Source organism: Daldinia decipiens (assembly GCF_022478715.1).
Source record: "Daldinia decipiens strain CBS 113046 unplaced genomic scaffold F4813scaffold_47, whole genome shotgun sequence".
Taxonomy (NCBI): Eukaryota; Fungi; Ascomycota; class Sordariomycetes; order Xylariales; family Hypoxylaceae; genus Daldinia; species Daldinia decipiens.
In genome coordinates, this window is record NW_026054590.1 from 139008 (window position 1) to 155036 (window position 16029).

A 16029-nucleotide genomic window follows, 5' to 3' on the forward strand; every position below is an offset into this window, starting at 1 on the left:
AGTATCGTGTTTCCTTGGATCATCATGCCATCTCTCTTTGTTACTTTTCATTTGTTTATCTAGTATACCTTGCTCCCGTTCATTGTCGGCCGTAGTCATCTCTTCTATATCCGAGGGGCTCTTTGTGTCGTAACACTTGTGATAGTCCCATAGCTGTATATCCTGCATGATCAGAAATTAGAACAGAAACAGAGTACGGGGTTACGTTTACCCCAGAACCCGAGTAGTTACGGATGAAATGACTAAAATGCTAGGTTCCGCATTGAAATATAAATTATTCGTTTCATAATTTGGCTCCTTATTATATCTTCCTATCTATTCCGCTGGGTATATGTAAATTCATTAAGATTCTATACCTGTAGTGACAGACACCGAGTTGGGTGTTGTCTATGTTATGCAAATCTAACGCCCCTAAATGCATTGTCCATTTTACCATTCATTATTACTGGGCTCTACTAAGGTAAAAGTCTTTCCATGAGCATAAATAGCATTGTGAAAAACCTCTTAGTAAGAAACACTCAGGCAAAATCGCTTGCCCCGCTCGTCAGTTAATCCCTTTTCGTTTCGTATTTAGATCTTGGTGATCTTGAGGCCGACTTGTAGAGTTCTGGCTGCAATAAACCATAGCATCGATATGGTCATCACAATGCCGCAGAACAACTGAAGGCCTAGGTACTTGCCGCCGTTGGCACTCACGATGGCGCCACCGATGGGCGAACCTATCAAGGCGCCGACTGCAGCCGCGAAGAATGCCATACCAGTGCGTATTCCAATCTCGCGGATGTCGCTGATTTGCGCAATAAGGGAAGGCAACAGCGAGATGAAACCACCGGATGCAAATCCAAAAATGGCTCCGTACGTGACCGTCGTGGCTGTTGATTCGCCCGGTATCCATAGAGCGAGTGTGATGATGCCTGATAGTCCCGAAATGAATATCATAATGTTGAAACGTCCGAATCGATCGCCTAGGAAACCGGGTGCGATACGGCCTGGAATACTAACGGCATTGATGATAGGTATGAGGTATGGCACGATAGCTGGGTCGATCCCTTGCTGTTTGGCTTGTAACTGGATATAGCTGTATGGTAAAAACATGCCAAAGAAGAAGAAGAAGCCGCCAAATATGATACACACAAAGGCCGGTTCGTGAAGAGGTCGTACGTATTCCACGAACTTGAATGGCTTCTTACGAGGTGGAAGACGGCACTTGATGGTGCAGCAGGCGAAGCTGCACAAGGCCAGGAGCATGAAGCCGATGACGCGTATAGTCCAGGGGAATCCGATCTGCGGGATAAGGTGTGTCATCATGATGGGTAGGATCACGCCTCCGAGCGATGAGCCTGACACCATTATCCCCAGGGCCGCAGCGCGTCGCTTGAAAAACCAGCCCATGACCGAGTTCATTGCCGAGTTAAACACCGCGCTCATGCCCACCGCGCTTACAATGCCCTGCGAGAGGAGAATCTGGTAGTACTGCGTCGAGAGGGATAGCATCATCATCCCGAAGATGAATACTAGGGTTCCGATGATGAGCAGGTACCGAGGGCCGTAGTTATCGAACAGTCGGCCCATCTACAAATATCAAGACATGTTAGCCGTCGTCTCTTCACCTACCAGTCGAGAGGAAAACGAGGAACGCGAGTTGGGATTACTTACGACTGCGTTTAAGGCGGACATTATAAATATTTGAATTGAAGTGATCCAAGTGATAGTCGACACGTTGTAGTTGGACAACGGCCCTGAGGCGTAGTAGCTGACGAACGTTCCCACGCCGTTCACAAGTCCGAAGGTACTGAACAGGGCACAGAAGCCACCAGCGACGACGAGCCAGGCCTCGAGTCCGCCATCCGGGAAGTCGGCCGGGTTAAAGCCGCCTGCCGTGACGGGAGCTTGTGGTGCCACGCCGCCTTTCTCCACTATAGCATCTCATGTTAGTACCGAGTCATCATGATTACCCGACTTGGGGGAGTCTCAAAATCTTACTATCTGCTTCGATGACATTTTCCGGGTCGGGGAATATATTGGCATTGGTAGATTTGGTCTGCGACGGGATGCGCTCGAGGGAGTGCCGCGTGGACTCGTAAGGACTCGACTCGTCCGAGGTGTTGGGTAGATCACCCTTCATGGTCGACGTCTCCGAGTCGTAGCCGGGGGTTTTGGCCTGGGAGATGTCGTGAGATGGCGAGACCGTCGGCGCTTGCATCTCGGGAGACTGAAGGGAGAGAAGATACCGGTCGCGTGGTCTGGATTCAGGGACCCAAGGACAGGGGCTGCTATTTGTAACTAAATATTAAGAGTGACTAAGTGATTCAGTACTGTAGAACATAGGTCACTCTAACGGATGTCTTTATTTGTCTAGGTTACTATAGTACGAATAATATATTGACGAGGCTTGCCCAAATTCTTATATGAACTGGCAATCGCCCAAAGTACATGGTTGAGTCCGAGAAACTCGGAGCATCTCGGTTTTAAAACACAATGACTGGGGCTCGGACGTGCGATGTCAGGGTTCCTCGCATACATAGTCCCGTCATTACTATGTATTAAGTCACGGTATGGATTTGTCTCCACCATCCCCTTGTACACATAATATACACACAATAGAATCTTAGACGGGTATGGTTAAGTAGGACTGATCCCAGCTGAAAGTAGAGAAATCGTCTCTATTGGTGACTAGATACGGTTGCTAGCTATTCACATGTGGTAACTACTGTGTAAATCTTTCGAGACGTGATACCTATTGCATGAGTTCGGCACCTAAATATGTAATAAACAAGCAGGTCCAGAGTCGAGACGCGGATTTACCAAAAGGCCACCAGCACTTCTTTTTAGTTACCCTAGTTACCTGACTACGTAACGTAGGTATCTTAAGCTGTATCCATACCTTAGGTAGGTATTAATATATCAAAACACGGCCCCTATTTAGTACTGTATGTATTGCACTATGTTACATACTACCTAGGTTAGGTAGCATAGGATCTTAGTGACCAACTGAAGAGATACTTAATACTTATCATTATTATTAGTAGCCTCTACGAAGGAAGCATTTAGCTAATACGTAATCTACTGATGTTACATGATAGGTAATAGAATAGATAGGTAACTACCTCCTAACTGGTTGACTTCGGCGTGTAATGAAGCGCGAAACCCGAATTTCTTACAAAGCATAACCCAAGTAAGTGCATGAGAAGACCCAGCGGGTTACTATGTACTATATAGGTGGAGCTAATGCAGTGCGTAGAACCAATCATACGGTCCCGTTTGAAGAATCTCGGTTCGCACTAGCGGAATAGAGTTAAGCTTAGATCTTATCTATATCATGTACCGAGATCTTGCTAGAAATACGTGTTTTCTCGGAGATGATAATTAAACCTACTCGGATTTAAATACAATATTCTGATAAGAGTTTTTGATGTTCTAGGCCGTCGACCACATACCTAGGTATTTACAGTACAGAGTACAGGTTTGGCAGTTTGTGAACTGCAATGACATTGGGGTTTGAAGCCATATTTATATTGCGTTAAATATACTATTTAATAGTCGCCGGTGGCGTATAATCAAATGTGGTACTTCCCTCGTACGGACGTAAAATCGGCTGACAATTTTCGATATGCGCTTCGATAGAAACTCCGTTAGAAATGCCCGATGTCACACGAGTTTCTCCGGGCCCCAAAATAATTCGTTATCACAATATATGAGTGAACAAGCGCAAATGCCGATCTCATTATTAGGGATTTTGTTTATGCTACGGCTTCGATAGTATTATATCGTGGAATGTTTCTTAAATTTCACCAAGTGCAAGTGAGCTACGAGGATACTAACCCCCAGTAGTAATTGTGCTATGGCCAGCTGTATGATACAATAACTTGTTTAGTTTTTAATGACGGTAGACCTGAAAATCTATTATGACTTCTCAAAGTCTTTAAGATTCTTGGCGTCGGCAAACGAGACCTTTCCGTCTTGTCCAACGCTCGCCACGTTTATCTTGACCGCCGCCGCGTCCTTCGTCTTCGGTGTGACGTCGGGCTTCGGCTTCGTTACCAACTCTACAGCAGCCGGGACCTCTCCCATAGGGGCGTCGGCAAGCTCATTGACGTCTGCGTTTGTGAGTACGTCGCTAATTCGAGTGCCTCTGCTCGACATGAGTATCGTGGTTGGACCCCGGAATTGTAAGAATAGCCTATCACCCCATATCGTGCGTCTCGCTGTCGTGCGGAGACCGAATAAGACTCGGGAGAGGAACTTGTAAGTCTCGGTCCCGCGCATTGTCTTCAGGAATTTGGCATCCCCTAGCCACGTCGTAATCGAAGGTACCTGGAATCTAATGCCCGAGCTCTTGAATCTGAAGGGCAAAGGTGGGTGCTTTGTCACCGTATAAGCTACCACGTTCGAGGGGTGAACTACGAATTCCTCCCCTTCCGCCAAGGTAAGTTGGTATATATGTCCTGGTGCAGATAATGCAGCAATTCCCCGACCGGTCAATTCGGACGAGCCCCAGTGGGCGACTGGGAGTCGATATTGGATTCGGGGAGTTATGCTCAGCGAATGTCCAGTCCACGCAAGAAGTGCCGATCTTTGCGCCACCATCCAATCTGTCGTCCCATCAAGGTGTAGTAGGGAAAATGTGGTCGTAGGCGACTTGGTAGATATTAATGCCGTGAGTGGAGTCGTAGAGGATATGCGTTGGTAGAGGAAGGGGACGCCGGTGACGGCTCGCGTAAACGGTGAGAGTAAGGAGAGGGTCGATTGCGCCTAATCCGGCTGGTTAGTTATATTCTCTATAAGGCCTTGAATATTGCGCCATCTCACATTTTGCGCTTTACCCGACACTGCGACTAATGTTCCGCGGCGTGTGTATAGCCTCTGCGAAGCCGACAGAGACACCGAGAGGAGGGAATATGGTGTCCCTAACACTTCAAATCTAGCATCTAAAGCACCGTATAAGCAATACTGCTCATAAAATAAGTCGAAGAGCTGGTAAAGGTACCCGCAACGTCTTTAGAGACGTCAATGGACGTGCCGAAGACATCTCCCCCGAGGCGAGGCGACCCGGTAGTAGGGGAGGAACTGAGCTGAATAGCTCTACATTGGCGACAAATGTAGCCTCTCCGAAGTCCCAATTCGTTTATGCGTCCTCTTCTAGCAAGGAGGGAGACGCCGCGCATGGTGGCGGTCTCGAAGGGAGGTGGTTAATATGACCGTGGTTCGTAGGAACTTATGACGAATGAGTAAAAAATAGAAATACATGTACCTATCAAATATTCGAGCTTCACAGAGGTACGAGGTACTTCACCTGATGTATCTAATCTTTGGCCCGATTGGACGATAATTACATAACCATATGCATTTTAGGTATACGCTAAGAGGTACCTGGGTACGTAAGTTCAGTCTACGTGCATCCAGCTTGAGGGTATAAGATACCTACCTAGGCAGGTAGGTTAGGTACCTTAGGTATAAGACTGTGATAGTAGAAGCGCCTACTCTACAAATCACAACGTGTAAACCGTCTAACTAAATCAACCAATCTGTAATATTTCACCTATCTAGGTACTCAAGTCTTCCTTCCTTTTACCTAGCATCTCTCTAGATGCATCCACTTAAACTTTGGTCCTACGGACGCTCAATTCCAAGTGAAAGGTCTCCCTCTACTGACATCCCATCCACGTTCCTCTGAATGATGCAAAGAACCCTTGTAAAAAATAATCGAAACCAGTACTTGTAACCCTAGCAAATGCTACCGTTCCTATAACGCCACGCCTATGCAAGCTTGGTTTGGCCTGAGCCTGAATGCAAAGAGAACCGCCAGCCGATATATGCAGCCTAAGGTGACCAGACCAAAGAAAATGCCCTTTTAACAAGCAACGCCGGAAGATGCAAGTAAGCCTTCATACGCGCGGTCTACCGTGCGACCACCCATCCCAGGGACCGCTCTAAGCTGTTCTAGTGAATCGATACGACCGCCATCCTCTTCAGGCAGCAGCTCTAAGTAGTCTACTAGATCCCGAGCCTTCTTAGGTCCAAAGCCCTGTAGGCTCCTGATCAGAGCGACATCTCGCGAGTTCACGATTTCTAGCAAATTCTGTGATATGGGGCCTTCTTCCACCGCACAAAATTCCCCTGCAGGTGCTTTTGTAGCCTTGGACTTCTTTCCTTGCTTACGTCCTTTACCTATATAGATCTCGCCATCGTCGTCTGCTTCCAGGCCGTTGAAATCATCGTCGTCCACGATCTGTTGGTCAAGCTTCTTATGCTTCTTCTCAGCTAGATATTCGTCGACTTCGGTACCCATTTCACCGGGAATCTCACGTTTCGCCTGCAGCCGAGTCTTAAGCTTCTCAATCCTCCCAAGAAGCTTGGCCTGACCGGGGAAGTAAGGTAGTGCCATCTCGTACATCTTGAGAGCGCTGGCTTCTTCGCCACGTTCCTTATGTTGTCGCGCCATGAGTAAGAATCGCAATCCATCCGAGCGCGAGTCGTCCTGGCGCGTGTCCTCGATACGCTTCTCTAGAGCCTCTAGGCGTCTCTGGACGGCTTCGTTAATTTCGGGTGGTGTTGGAGCAGCCTGGGTTCGAGATGCGAGGATCTCGCTGACCTTCTTCTCTACCATTGCCTCTATCTGGTCAGCAGACATGGATAGTTGAGCTGGCTGTGAAGGTTTAGCCGACCGGGGTACCAATGCTGGGCGGGTAATCTTAGATGGCCGACTACCACCATCGGAATCCGAAGGGCGCTTATGCTGGGGTGGCGATCGCTTTATCGTGGTATTGGCTGTTGGTCGAGAAGCGGGTTGCGGTTTCGATCGATCAGAAAAGACACTAAATGCCTTGACGGGGCGATCTGGCTTGTCTGCTGCTTTATTTGCCGCCACTGTCCCCGAATGGATGTTATGCACATTCGCGAGAGGCCGCAGGGGCTGACGAGCCGTTCCTGAACTAGTGTTGGAGCTAGAACGAGGCGGTTGCTTGAATACAACCTCATTTTCGATTTCTCGAACTTCGATTCGCTTAGCTCTCGAACTAACATTCAAGCTGCTGAGCGTGTCAAGATGGTAGCTTCGGATCGGTGCAAGATTCAGAATCATAATGGTGATGCCATTGTTTTGGCCGAGGGAGAGGATTCGCGTCATTTTCGACTCCCGAAAAGGTATCCGACGATCTCCTCTCGAGATGGCATCAATGCATTGACTTAGCACAAACAAGCTTTTGTTGATAGCAGCAGATTCAACCAGCCGCTCCTTGCCATTTTCTGTCCGCCGGTTGTCTTCCGAACCAGCTAAGTCAATGGCAGATGCCGTGCTCTCCTTAACCATATCTCCTGTTGTCTGGGTAAGCTTGACACGCAAAATAGCATGGCTTCTACTGCTGTGAGCATTAAGCTTTGTAGCTGCGGTGATACGATTATTGTTAGACTCGATATATAGTCGCTCAAAATCCTTTAGGTCCTGGCAAGGACGTTCAGATAACCCAGCAACAACAGTCTTGCCATTAGCCTCTGCACGAAGAGGCAAACCTGAAGGCGTCCGTTTCTCAGGGGGTTCGAGGAGATCGAAGACCTTATCGTTATAAATCTCGTAGTATGAGAGTGCAACGTCTACCGTCGTCTCGCCATCGGAATCTTTGGCAATCTTCTTAGCTCTACGGAAGACACCACTAAGGAGTCTCGGGATAACACCGCGCTCGGCCAATTTTAATCCACCACGCATTGTATGAGTCTTTCCGGTTCCGGTGACACCATAAGCAAATATCGTAAGATCGAGGCCTTGGAAGAGGGACTTAAGAAGAGGGGAGACTATAAAGCAGTAGGGTTAAGCTATGAACATCTTCTACGAGAAGAGCAACGAGAGCGGTGAAGAAAAGGGACGAAGATAGAATCCTACCTTCCGCTGCAAATAGCTCCTCTTGAGTTGTTAATTGATCGTACACGCCATTGAACGTGAAAGAGAACTCCTCTGATTCATTCTTGGGATTAGGGATCTTGACGACATTGCTTGTCTTGCCATCATCGTTGCTGGCAGCATGTACGATTACGTCCTTGTCCAATTCCTTGTCTAGGAGCGGACGTATCCGCGCGACAACTCTCACAGACATGACTGTATTTCAAGCCAATAAGACCTAGGAGCTGATATGGAAAATAATGGATAAGAAGTGAAAAGAATGATGCAATAAGGATTAAATGTGAGGTTCCGCAGCGTGCCTCGATGTTTAATAATGGTGATGTTATTAGGATATGGACGACTTTTAGGCTTTGTTTAGAAGATGGCGCAAGCTTTTAGCAATTGAGCAATGGGAAAGCTTTCCCTAAAAGGATAATATGGGTCTGTGGGGCATATTGTTGTAAGGGAGCAACCGTTGCGTGTCACGCTAGCAATTTCACTAACTCCCTGACGCATCTACAGATTATTACTGGTTAATGCAGCTGGAAATAGATGCGGTTAGCGGGTAGATCTGCGCTAAATTCACTATCCCTTACAAAACTATGATCTAGTTAATATTAGTTAGTTAAGTGATTCATTTCTTTTGCAAAGAATTCATCCCTCAATATATTTGCAGTGCTAGGAATTGTCCATATTATAGCACAGCAGATCAGGTATTTAATGATATATTTTTCATATGATTGCACGACACTAAGCAACATTATAGCATCTAAAGTCTTACTCTATCACCATTTGTATGTATGTTATCTAGGTATCTATCTGCAAGAGACATTGTAGTTAAGCCTTATGATAGTATTACTTCATGTAATAAATATTCTCAAAAATAGAAGCCATCTACAAAATAGTATATAAACAGTAAGCCATTATATAACCCGTCCTAGCCTTCTCTTATCTGGTGTGCCTTGGGGTTTGTGTTCATTTGTGTTCAAGCTGCACCGAACTTTCCATCCCGGGCAACAAAAACCGGCACGGCAAGAAACCCCGCAACTTCCACCGAAAGCTCCGAGTAGGGATCCACTCCGGGATAATTCTCGGCATGGTAATTTGATCAATGTTTACCTACCCAAGTAGGCCTATTTTGCTAACCTACACCAAGAGGTCTATGCTGCCTGACACTTGTACTTTACAATGGCCAATGCCAGATCCTACCACAGAATTGCCTGGCTAGTAATGCTGATGTGGCACCATAGGGTATCACTGAGAGGAATAACAGAAATTGTTTCAGATGAGATTAGCTCTTCATGTTATATCTTTGCTCGTGAATAACAGGCCGCTACTTTGTTAACAACCCCTAAAATAGAAGAAAGAAAGAAAAAAAGAAAAAAAGAAAAAAAAAGCTAGGTACCTATCAAAATAGAATTACTATATTGGGCAATTCGGTGGGCCAGCTCTCAAGCAGAGTCCTGAAAGCTTGAAAAATGAGCTAACCTCATTGGTCCATTAGCGTTCCTCTGCACCTTGTACCTGAGCCGCAAGCAGTTGCTACATTGACCTCTTACAAGACGACAATAACGAAATATGAAACCACATACTGTGAAAATATGGCATGCACGTTATCAAAAGGTGTCCTTTGATATAACTGCCAATTACAGGTAAAGTTGGAAGGTGCAGGAAACTGTATTCGTTGAAGAAAGGTGGTGGTGTACCCTTAAGTTCTATTCTGAAAATTTTTTCTTTTTTTTTCTCCATTGTCTTTTTTTTTCTCCATTGTCTTTTTTTTCTTTTTCCTTTTTTCTTTTCTCTTTTTTTTTTTCTCCCTCCTATAATCCTTCTTCCCTACCCCTATTGTCTACCTACCTATACACTTTTATCTCGCCGACCACATTGTCAACTTTATTTACTTAGGTTGATCCATGTTGCTAAATTAAGAGTAGATTGCATATTCTTAATATTGCTTTAACCAGTTCTTGAACTGGTCACGTGTAGCCCAAAGCCTAGCCCATCTATAATATTCATGTCACACCTGCTCTTGCCCCGTGAAGTCGGCGACTTCCATTATTCTTGATCCGGGCCACCTGCGTGCCTTCTCGGTCATAACCCAACCATCGGTACTGCCGGGGCAGGTTGATATTCGACCTGTTCTCCTCTTGCCGCCACTGCCCTTCTTCTCACACCGTACTCACAATATAACATATTTTCCTCTTCCTTATTCCATAATGTCTCGGCAGCGCCCATCTTTCGTCCAGCGCTTCGTGCCTGACATCGCCCGAATCTTCGAGGTAAGTTGATGCTCTTAATATTTCCTGCAGTCCTTTATCACCAGCCACCAGCCCAATAATCTGACGGTAACATAATCTTTGTTGAAAAGTCGACCTTGACTGACATCATCAACTTTTCCTTCTTGTACCCTATGAATAAGCAGCCTTATATCCATTGACACCCGGCTATAGTTCCCTAACGGCGCCATGTCTGCTGCCAATGGATCCCTGGATCCTCGCTCTCTCAATTACGAGAGTAGCAATCTGAACGAGATAACCCGCCGCCAGATGAACGAGGATATCAGTGCATATCGCTACGACTTGGACTTCTGCCGAAATCAGCTTGCTTCTGCCGATCTCACCCCTCAGGAGGTAAGAACCCTACAGATACGTGTTCTAGATTGCGGCCACAACATCCGTAGTTGCCAGCACAAAATTCAGCAGTTGGACGCCCAAGCACGCAACTCGGCCACCGCTGCTGCTTCGGCTACCCCTACCTATAAGTCCCACCAGTATCGCAATGCTGCAGCCACTCCTGCCTCAACTGCTGGAGTTAAGAGACAGCGTACTACGAAGCCGTTAGACAGTGATGATGACGAAAACATCGAGGCCCAGCCGGCCATGGACTTAAACGGCTCGGGTACTACTAACTTCCAGCGACTTGGCTTCTGGAAGTGCCGTCTCTGCACATCGTCGAAATTTCTAGAAGCAGGTTCCAATCGCGTGCCTAGTGCGCCTTGCAAGTGGCCTCTTAAGGATGTTTCTAAGATGATCAACCACTTCCTTGACATGCATACCGAGCACACTCCCGCCGAGCGTTGTGAAGAGCTTGGTACCGCCCTTGCATTCAATCGTAAGTAATTTGTGTGATTTATTTTACTTTATTTCACACATGCTAATACTCAGTGAAAAGGGGGCCCCTTTGAGTACTGGTTAGTCCGTACACGAGCGCAGGACTTAGAAGACCATAGTGTTATTAATGATTTCATCAACACTCTTCAGTCCGGCTCCATGCCCGACGCTCTCCGTGGTCTCAGTAGAGCTGCGAGCGCGTTCCCCAATACCACTTCTGGACGATGATCTTTCAATGGCGTGAGTGCCCAACGACTGGCAGTATGCAATAAGAGTCATGATGACATAGTCTAAATGAATTTGGGCTATGATTAAATGGGGGATAATATCTCTCCAGTTTAGATCCAAAGGCTAAATCGTTGTTTATGACACGATGCATAGAGAGCCTCGTATTCTGCGATGAATTCCAATCACTCTGGCATGGCGTTCGGTGTTTTACAGATAGATACTATTTATACTTCTTAGGAAGCTAGCTTGACAGACCCAAAGTCGAGATGATGCCTTGGCCATGATAAAGAACCAAATCCACGTTGATTTTAAAGCAATGATATATGCCAAGTTTTATGCATCTGGTGAATTTGTTTAAATTTTCTTATCATCTTACGTTGACCTAAACTAACTTATTTTGCTGATGCTGTGATATGTGATTGTAGTATCTCTAATCATGACGTCCCTTCCTACGATATAATTATTAAAATTTGCACTAAATTTATGGCAATAATTGGGTTTATTGTATTCAGTGTGAAAGGGGGATTAAGTAGGTGCTGCACTTACACATTTCCATAGGCTAACTTATTATATAACACAGGTCTTTAATATAGTACTAGCTATACTATTGGCTTTTGAATATACTGCCGAAATTATGTTGATAAGTAGCCCTTTTTACATTATGAGACAGACAGTCACTCCCTAGAAAGATAAGCCCATGTCAGTTTAACCTCACAAGCCTTCTAACCTGTGTATTATATATTAAGTTGGCAAATCATTGCTATTATAGAAGAATCCACTACTCTTATAACTGTTCATAGACATATTAATTCATCGTGATTCAAAGTATTTGTGCGTTCTGTTCTGATACAGAGATCCCTCAACATACAAAGATCGCATCACTTCTGTATGTATACTCAACGATAGATAGGATGGTCAACCCATAGTATTAACCTCATATGCATTCATAACCACTTCAAGTAGCCACCTCCACAAATTCCCATGCTGTGCCGTCACCCCTAGTCTCTATAAGCTTATAGGTGCCCTTCTGAAGTGCCATTTTCCGCATTGCATTGCCATGAACTGTCAGCAGCAATTGGCCGCCATCCGGATGTGCTCTCGTGTTAAAGAATTCCCACGCCCAGTGGTGATTCTCCCGGGCGACGAACTAACCCCAGTTGTTATGGCCTATGTGCATGTTATTGCTAGGGTTCCGAAATCCCAGGTACCCATCTGTCTCTATGCATAGCCAGTGATATCCTCCCCGGTTGCCCATGTCTTTTTCTAACTTCAGCTCTCCATTCACGAGTGTAATCTGTCTCTCGGTCTCCGGGTCTCGAATTTTGTATGCGCGACCGGGCCATGGCCCTGTTGGGCCTGGATTGGACAAGCATGGACTGCACCCACGATATAAATTAGCCTCTACAATGCTTTTTCCCATTCTTGCATTTCGAAAAAGTTTTTCAGGCGGAAAATCGTCCTCGAGCCAACCTAATGCCATATGTAGGATGAATTGGAGGATGTTAAATATAACCATCTTGGATTTATTAAGGCTTGTGCGAAAAGGAATAGCTGGGAAATTACTCGTCTTGTTCTTTGATCTATGCTGCAAGGAAATAAGGTAACATAAATCAAGTGGAAGCCTGTATATTTTGGTTAACGTATGGTGTTGGGTCACAATGAGTGTGCATGGACCACCTGCTCTGTTTGTCGGGCAGCAATACTTCTACGACAGCTGCTTGCAGAGACAGGTAACAGATTCAATTTTCAGGTCGTTGACTTTTCAAAAGGACTTAGGTATCATATATTTACCCATCGGTTGGGTGCCTAGATGATATGTCTGCCGCCTCCGCGTATGTTCCTAGTTTAAAGGGCGAAGAAATATCAACTAGAATGTACCAGCCTACTTCATGTGGACTTACTAGCCCAAGAAATCATCACGTTTATTTAGAGACTCTGTATGATTCCCCATACAGACGGTAAGCTTAGGTTAAGCTTAGGTTTTGAGTTGCCATTAAACCAAACGTCTTTTGAGTGTCTTTGCCACCAGCAATTAACTTAACACGGAGGATAATTTCGACATGGATCACGGATAATATATAATTACCTAGCTAGGGAAACCAGTTTGAAAGTTAGGTACTTCAGGTACTAAGGATGGAGCATATGTTTGGCTTTGATTGATTATTATTGCCTCGGTTTTGCATTCGAGTAAGATCGTCTAAAATAGTAAGAAAAAGGAGTTAGAAACCAGTTTAGTTTTTATGCCATGATGGATTAGGAAGCTACTCAGGTATTAAAGATACGACAATTAGTATAAATACAAGTTTTCAATCTTAGAAGTTTAAGTGTTTTAGCAAGTGAGAAAGTTCGGGAACTATATATTTGCTATTAGTTAATATATTACCAAGCATCGCCTAGGGTTGTTTTGTTTTCATCGGCTTGTAAAATTTAATACTATTAGACAAGTAAGAGAGCCCGAGACTAATCATTTATACGGTAATAGCGTGATAGGAAAAAATAGAATAACTACTTACGCATTTACTGCTAGGATTAATTTTAGCAATAGTATTCCTCTAGCTAGTGCTTTAGGCTGGTTCCGTCTCCGCAGAGTAGCTATAGCTTATAGGTACGTTAAAGGATATACAGAGAAGATACATATATTAAACGCATGTACACAATAATCTAGAACCGGCCATTGAACACGCGGCTCTCTGCAGTTTGCTGGTGGAACTTCTATACTTCCCTATAGGTACATATGTCAGTACTAAACCGGATATGATTTGCCTCCATTTAGGCTCAACCAAATGTTCTATGGGAACGCACATAACAACTAGTATGAACTAGATAACAGTATCCGTTGCTATCAACGATAGCTGCAGATGATCGTCACATCGGTAGATTAAGATTCTGCAAGATTGCTGGCTGCATAAAGGAACCTAGCATTAAATATCATAGCTCATGTTGATCCATTACAACTTGTCCCGGAGAGTATCATCCGTAATATATTGATTAAAATTTCCAATTTCTTGAACTTTTACATAACTAGCATTAGAAGCAATTATGTATAAAGACGTTTGTATTTGACGAAGTGTCCACGGCAGTAGTGACGCCTGCAAATTTGAAGTGGCATAGTAACACAACCGGAAAAGATACCTGGATGCAACATAATGCATGATGCCGAAAGCATGACGTATACAAAATTGCATGAAAGGCTGCTTCGTTTGGCGATGGCGAGGGGGCCATGTCACCTTGAGACACTTTTTATGTGTGAATTACTATAACATATCAGCTCTCGTTAAAATAATTATATTCCTATTAAAAGGTATATAGGTGGATAGTCCCATAGGGTACGGTTGATATTATTTTATTGTAAAGTAAAAGTCTGAGTAATTCCGAGCCCTGTGATAACGTGGAACTCAAAATCCTAAGAAGTTGTGGGGGTTAGATTGATTCCCTCATGGGCTTCATGCATTATAGATTGACCGGTGACAAACGTACGTACCAACCAGATTGCGAAGTCCTGGAACTTAGCATGCCAACCAGTCCCCGCTACCTATTCGTGACGCAGGTCTCTCTCAATGCATGGTTCGGCTTTATGATGTCTGTAGCAGAAGGGCCATACAAGTTATGGTCCTTCTACAACTGGTGTATCTCTCGCGCTTCGGGTACTTGCTTCTTTTCTAGTTCTAGAGAAGGAATCCAGCAACGGAGACCCACAGGTATCCTGGTCGGCACGATCCTGACAGAGCGCCGTCGATGTCAAACGGCGTGTGTAGGGCGGCGTAGATTGACAGGTACAGCACTGCAAGCTCGTCGACTAGACGTTACCTTTAGCCTCGAAGAAAGCTGAAACCTCGTCGTGGCCATAGTCATCAAGAATTGGCCATAGCATCTTGGCTTCCGAGATGGGTTGAACTCAAAACAGGTAGACTGTATCTCTTAGCGGCCTGAACAAATGCTAGTGAGCTATTGCCGGTCTGATAAACGAATATGTTTTAAGACTTGATTCATCCTTGGTAGACGACATATCCCGCGCTAGCCGTGGTATATCACCTATAGATGTGAGGCATCACAACGAAGGGCGATCTCGTCAAACGATGTGCGGGACCCTCCCGTCAACCACGCTGGCAGTGGAGCTTCTCTGAGCGAACGGAATTTAGTCTGTCATCCATCCTTGCGGGATGGGAAAGCCGAGCATGGCGGGGAGAGTACGGGGCAGTGAGGGGGGCAACTAGCACTAAGTAGTCTGATCCCCGGAAAGACTTTTCGGGAAATTGTTCTTGCCCGTAACTCAAACAGGCTTGATAGAGTATACAATTTAGGATGTCGAGGGGTAAAAAACCGCGTGTCTCCATTCGCGCGTCCGCTTCTTGTGACAGACCGGTGAAATATAGTGATTATTCAACTAGTTCGCCCCATCTGCAATATCGCAGACCGAATTTCAGCAGAAGAGCGTTCCGTGAACACTCAGCGATTGCAGCAGTGAGTAGTAGTATTAAAGGAACCACGGAGTTAGCCAAGAGAATCACACTTACGTAGTTACCTATAATAACCCCGGTTTGGAGGTTGGCACTTCCTATTGCCTTCATATATCCTGTAATACCTAAAAGGTTGAAAGCCCTATAAAAGGAACCGTTCACACACAATACTATGGGAGCGTCGCAGTGGCAGATAGGGTAGGAACCATGCAATACTATGGTAGTATTATACTATTGCTCCCCCGTGCCAAAGGGAGCACAAAATGCAGATATGGGGACAAGCCTGATGGTTGGAATATGCGGGTCTTTGGGGAAGGCGAATCGCGAGCTTCTCTTGAGGTCGTTTTGGGTGGTCTGGACT

At 45.3% G+C, this 16029-nt stretch overlaps 5 protein-coding genes across 5 annotated transcripts; 1 reads left to right on the top strand and 4 right to left on the bottom strand.

Annotated features, from left to right (window-relative positions):
- Positions 1-251: 251 nt before the first annotated feature.
- Positions 252-2478, bottom strand: F4813DRAFT_374414 (riboflavin transporter MCH5). The gene is made up of 3 exons (XM_049244925.1): positions 1984-2478; positions 1657-1916; positions 252-1572 (listed from the first exon to the last, which is right to left on the bottom strand). The coding sequence occupies exons 1-3, from the start codon at positions 2201-2203 to the stop codon at positions 571-573; spliced, it is 1482 nt and encodes a 493-aa protein (XP_049095441.1). The 5' UTR covers positions 2204-2478; the 3' UTR covers positions 252-570.
- Positions 2479-3642: 1164 nt separating this feature from the next.
- On the bottom strand, positions 3643-5313 carry F4813DRAFT_374415 (mitochondrial biogenesis AIM24-domain-containing protein). The gene is made up of 3 exons (XM_049244926.1): positions 4988-5313; positions 4810-4928; positions 3643-4752 (listed from the first exon to the last, which is right to left on the bottom strand). The coding sequence occupies exons 1-3, from the start codon at positions 5163-5165 to the stop codon at positions 3904-3906; spliced, it is 1146 nt and encodes a 381-aa protein (XP_049095442.1). The 5' UTR covers positions 5166-5313; the 3' UTR covers positions 3643-3903.
- Positions 5314-5512: 199 nt separating this feature from the next.
- On the bottom strand, positions 5513-8259 carry F4813DRAFT_374418 (kinesin heavy chain). The gene is made up of 2 exons (XM_049244927.1): positions 7877-8259; positions 5513-7788 (listed from the first exon to the last, which is right to left on the bottom strand). Exons 1-2 carry the CDS (start codon positions 8085-8087, stop codon positions 5852-5854), a joined length of 2148 nt encoding a protein of 715 aa, XP_049095443.1. The 5' UTR covers positions 8088-8259; the 3' UTR covers positions 5513-5851.
- Positions 8260-9672: 1413 nt separating this feature from the next.
- On the top strand, positions 9673-11531 carry F4813DRAFT_374419 (uncharacterized protein). The gene is made up of 3 exons (XM_049244928.1): positions 9673-10152; positions 10324-10984; positions 11045-11531. Exons 1-3 carry the CDS (start codon positions 10090-10092, stop codon positions 11209-11211), a joined length of 891 nt encoding a protein of 296 aa, XP_049095444.1. The 5' UTR covers positions 9673-10089; the 3' UTR covers positions 11212-11531.
- A 380-nt stretch (positions 11532-11911) lies between these two features.
- F4813DRAFT_374420 (uncharacterized protein) lies at positions 11912-12789 on the bottom strand. Its single transcript, XM_049244929.1, has one exon. The coding sequence runs from the start codon at positions 12725-12727 to the stop codon at positions 12359-12361; it is 369 nt and encodes a 122-aa protein (XP_049095445.1). The 5' UTR covers positions 12728-12789; the 3' UTR covers positions 11912-12358.
- Positions 12790-16029: the final 3240 nt, after the last annotated feature.

Coding starts and splice junctions, on each gene's coding strand:
- F4813DRAFT_374414 (XM_049244925.1), bottom strand. CDS start 2,203: ATGCAAGCGCCGACGGTCTCGCCATCTCACGACATCTCCCAGGCCAAA. Junction 1,917..1,983: donor AAATGTCATCGAAGCAGATA/GTAAGATTTTGA, acceptor GAGATGCTATAG/TGGAGAAAGGCGGCGTGGCA. Junction 1,573..1,656: donor TGTCCGCCTTAAACGCAGTC/GTAAGTAATCCC, acceptor TGATATTTGTAG/ATGGGCCGACTGTTCGATAA.
- F4813DRAFT_374415 (XM_049244926.1), bottom strand. CDS start 5,165: ATGCGCGGCGTCTCCCTCCTTGCTAGAAGAGGACGCATAAACGAATTG. Junction 4,929..4,987: donor CGTCTCTAAAGACGTTGCGG/GTACCTTTACCA, acceptor ACGGTGCTTTAG/ATGCTAGATTTGAAGTGTTA. Junction 4,753..4,809: donor TGTCGGGTAAAGCGCAAAAT/GTGAGATGGCGC, acceptor CAGCCGGATTAG/GCGCAATCGACCCTCTCCTT.
- F4813DRAFT_374418 (XM_049244927.1), bottom strand. CDS start 8,087: ATGTCTGTGAGAGTTGTCGCGCGGATACGTCCGCTCCTAGACAAGGAA. Junction 7,789..7,876: donor GGAGCTATTTGCAGCGGAAG/GTAGGATTCTAT, acceptor ACTGCTTTATAG/TCTCCCCTCTTCTTAAGTCC.
- F4813DRAFT_374419 (XM_049244928.1), top strand. CDS start 10,090: ATGTCTCGGCAGCGCCCATCTTTCGTCCAGCGCTTCGTGCCTGACATC. Junction 10,153..10,323: donor ACATCGCCCGAATCTTCGAG/GTAAGTTGATGC, acceptor ACCCGGCTATAG/TTCCCTAACGGCGCCATGTC. Junction 10,985..11,044: donor TACCGCCCTTGCATTCAATC/GTAAGTAATTTG, acceptor CTCAGTGAAAAG/GGGGCCCCTTTGAGTACTGG.
- F4813DRAFT_374420 (XM_049244929.1), bottom strand. CDS start 12,727: ATGGTTATATTTAACATCCTCCAATTCATCCTACATATGGCATTAGGT.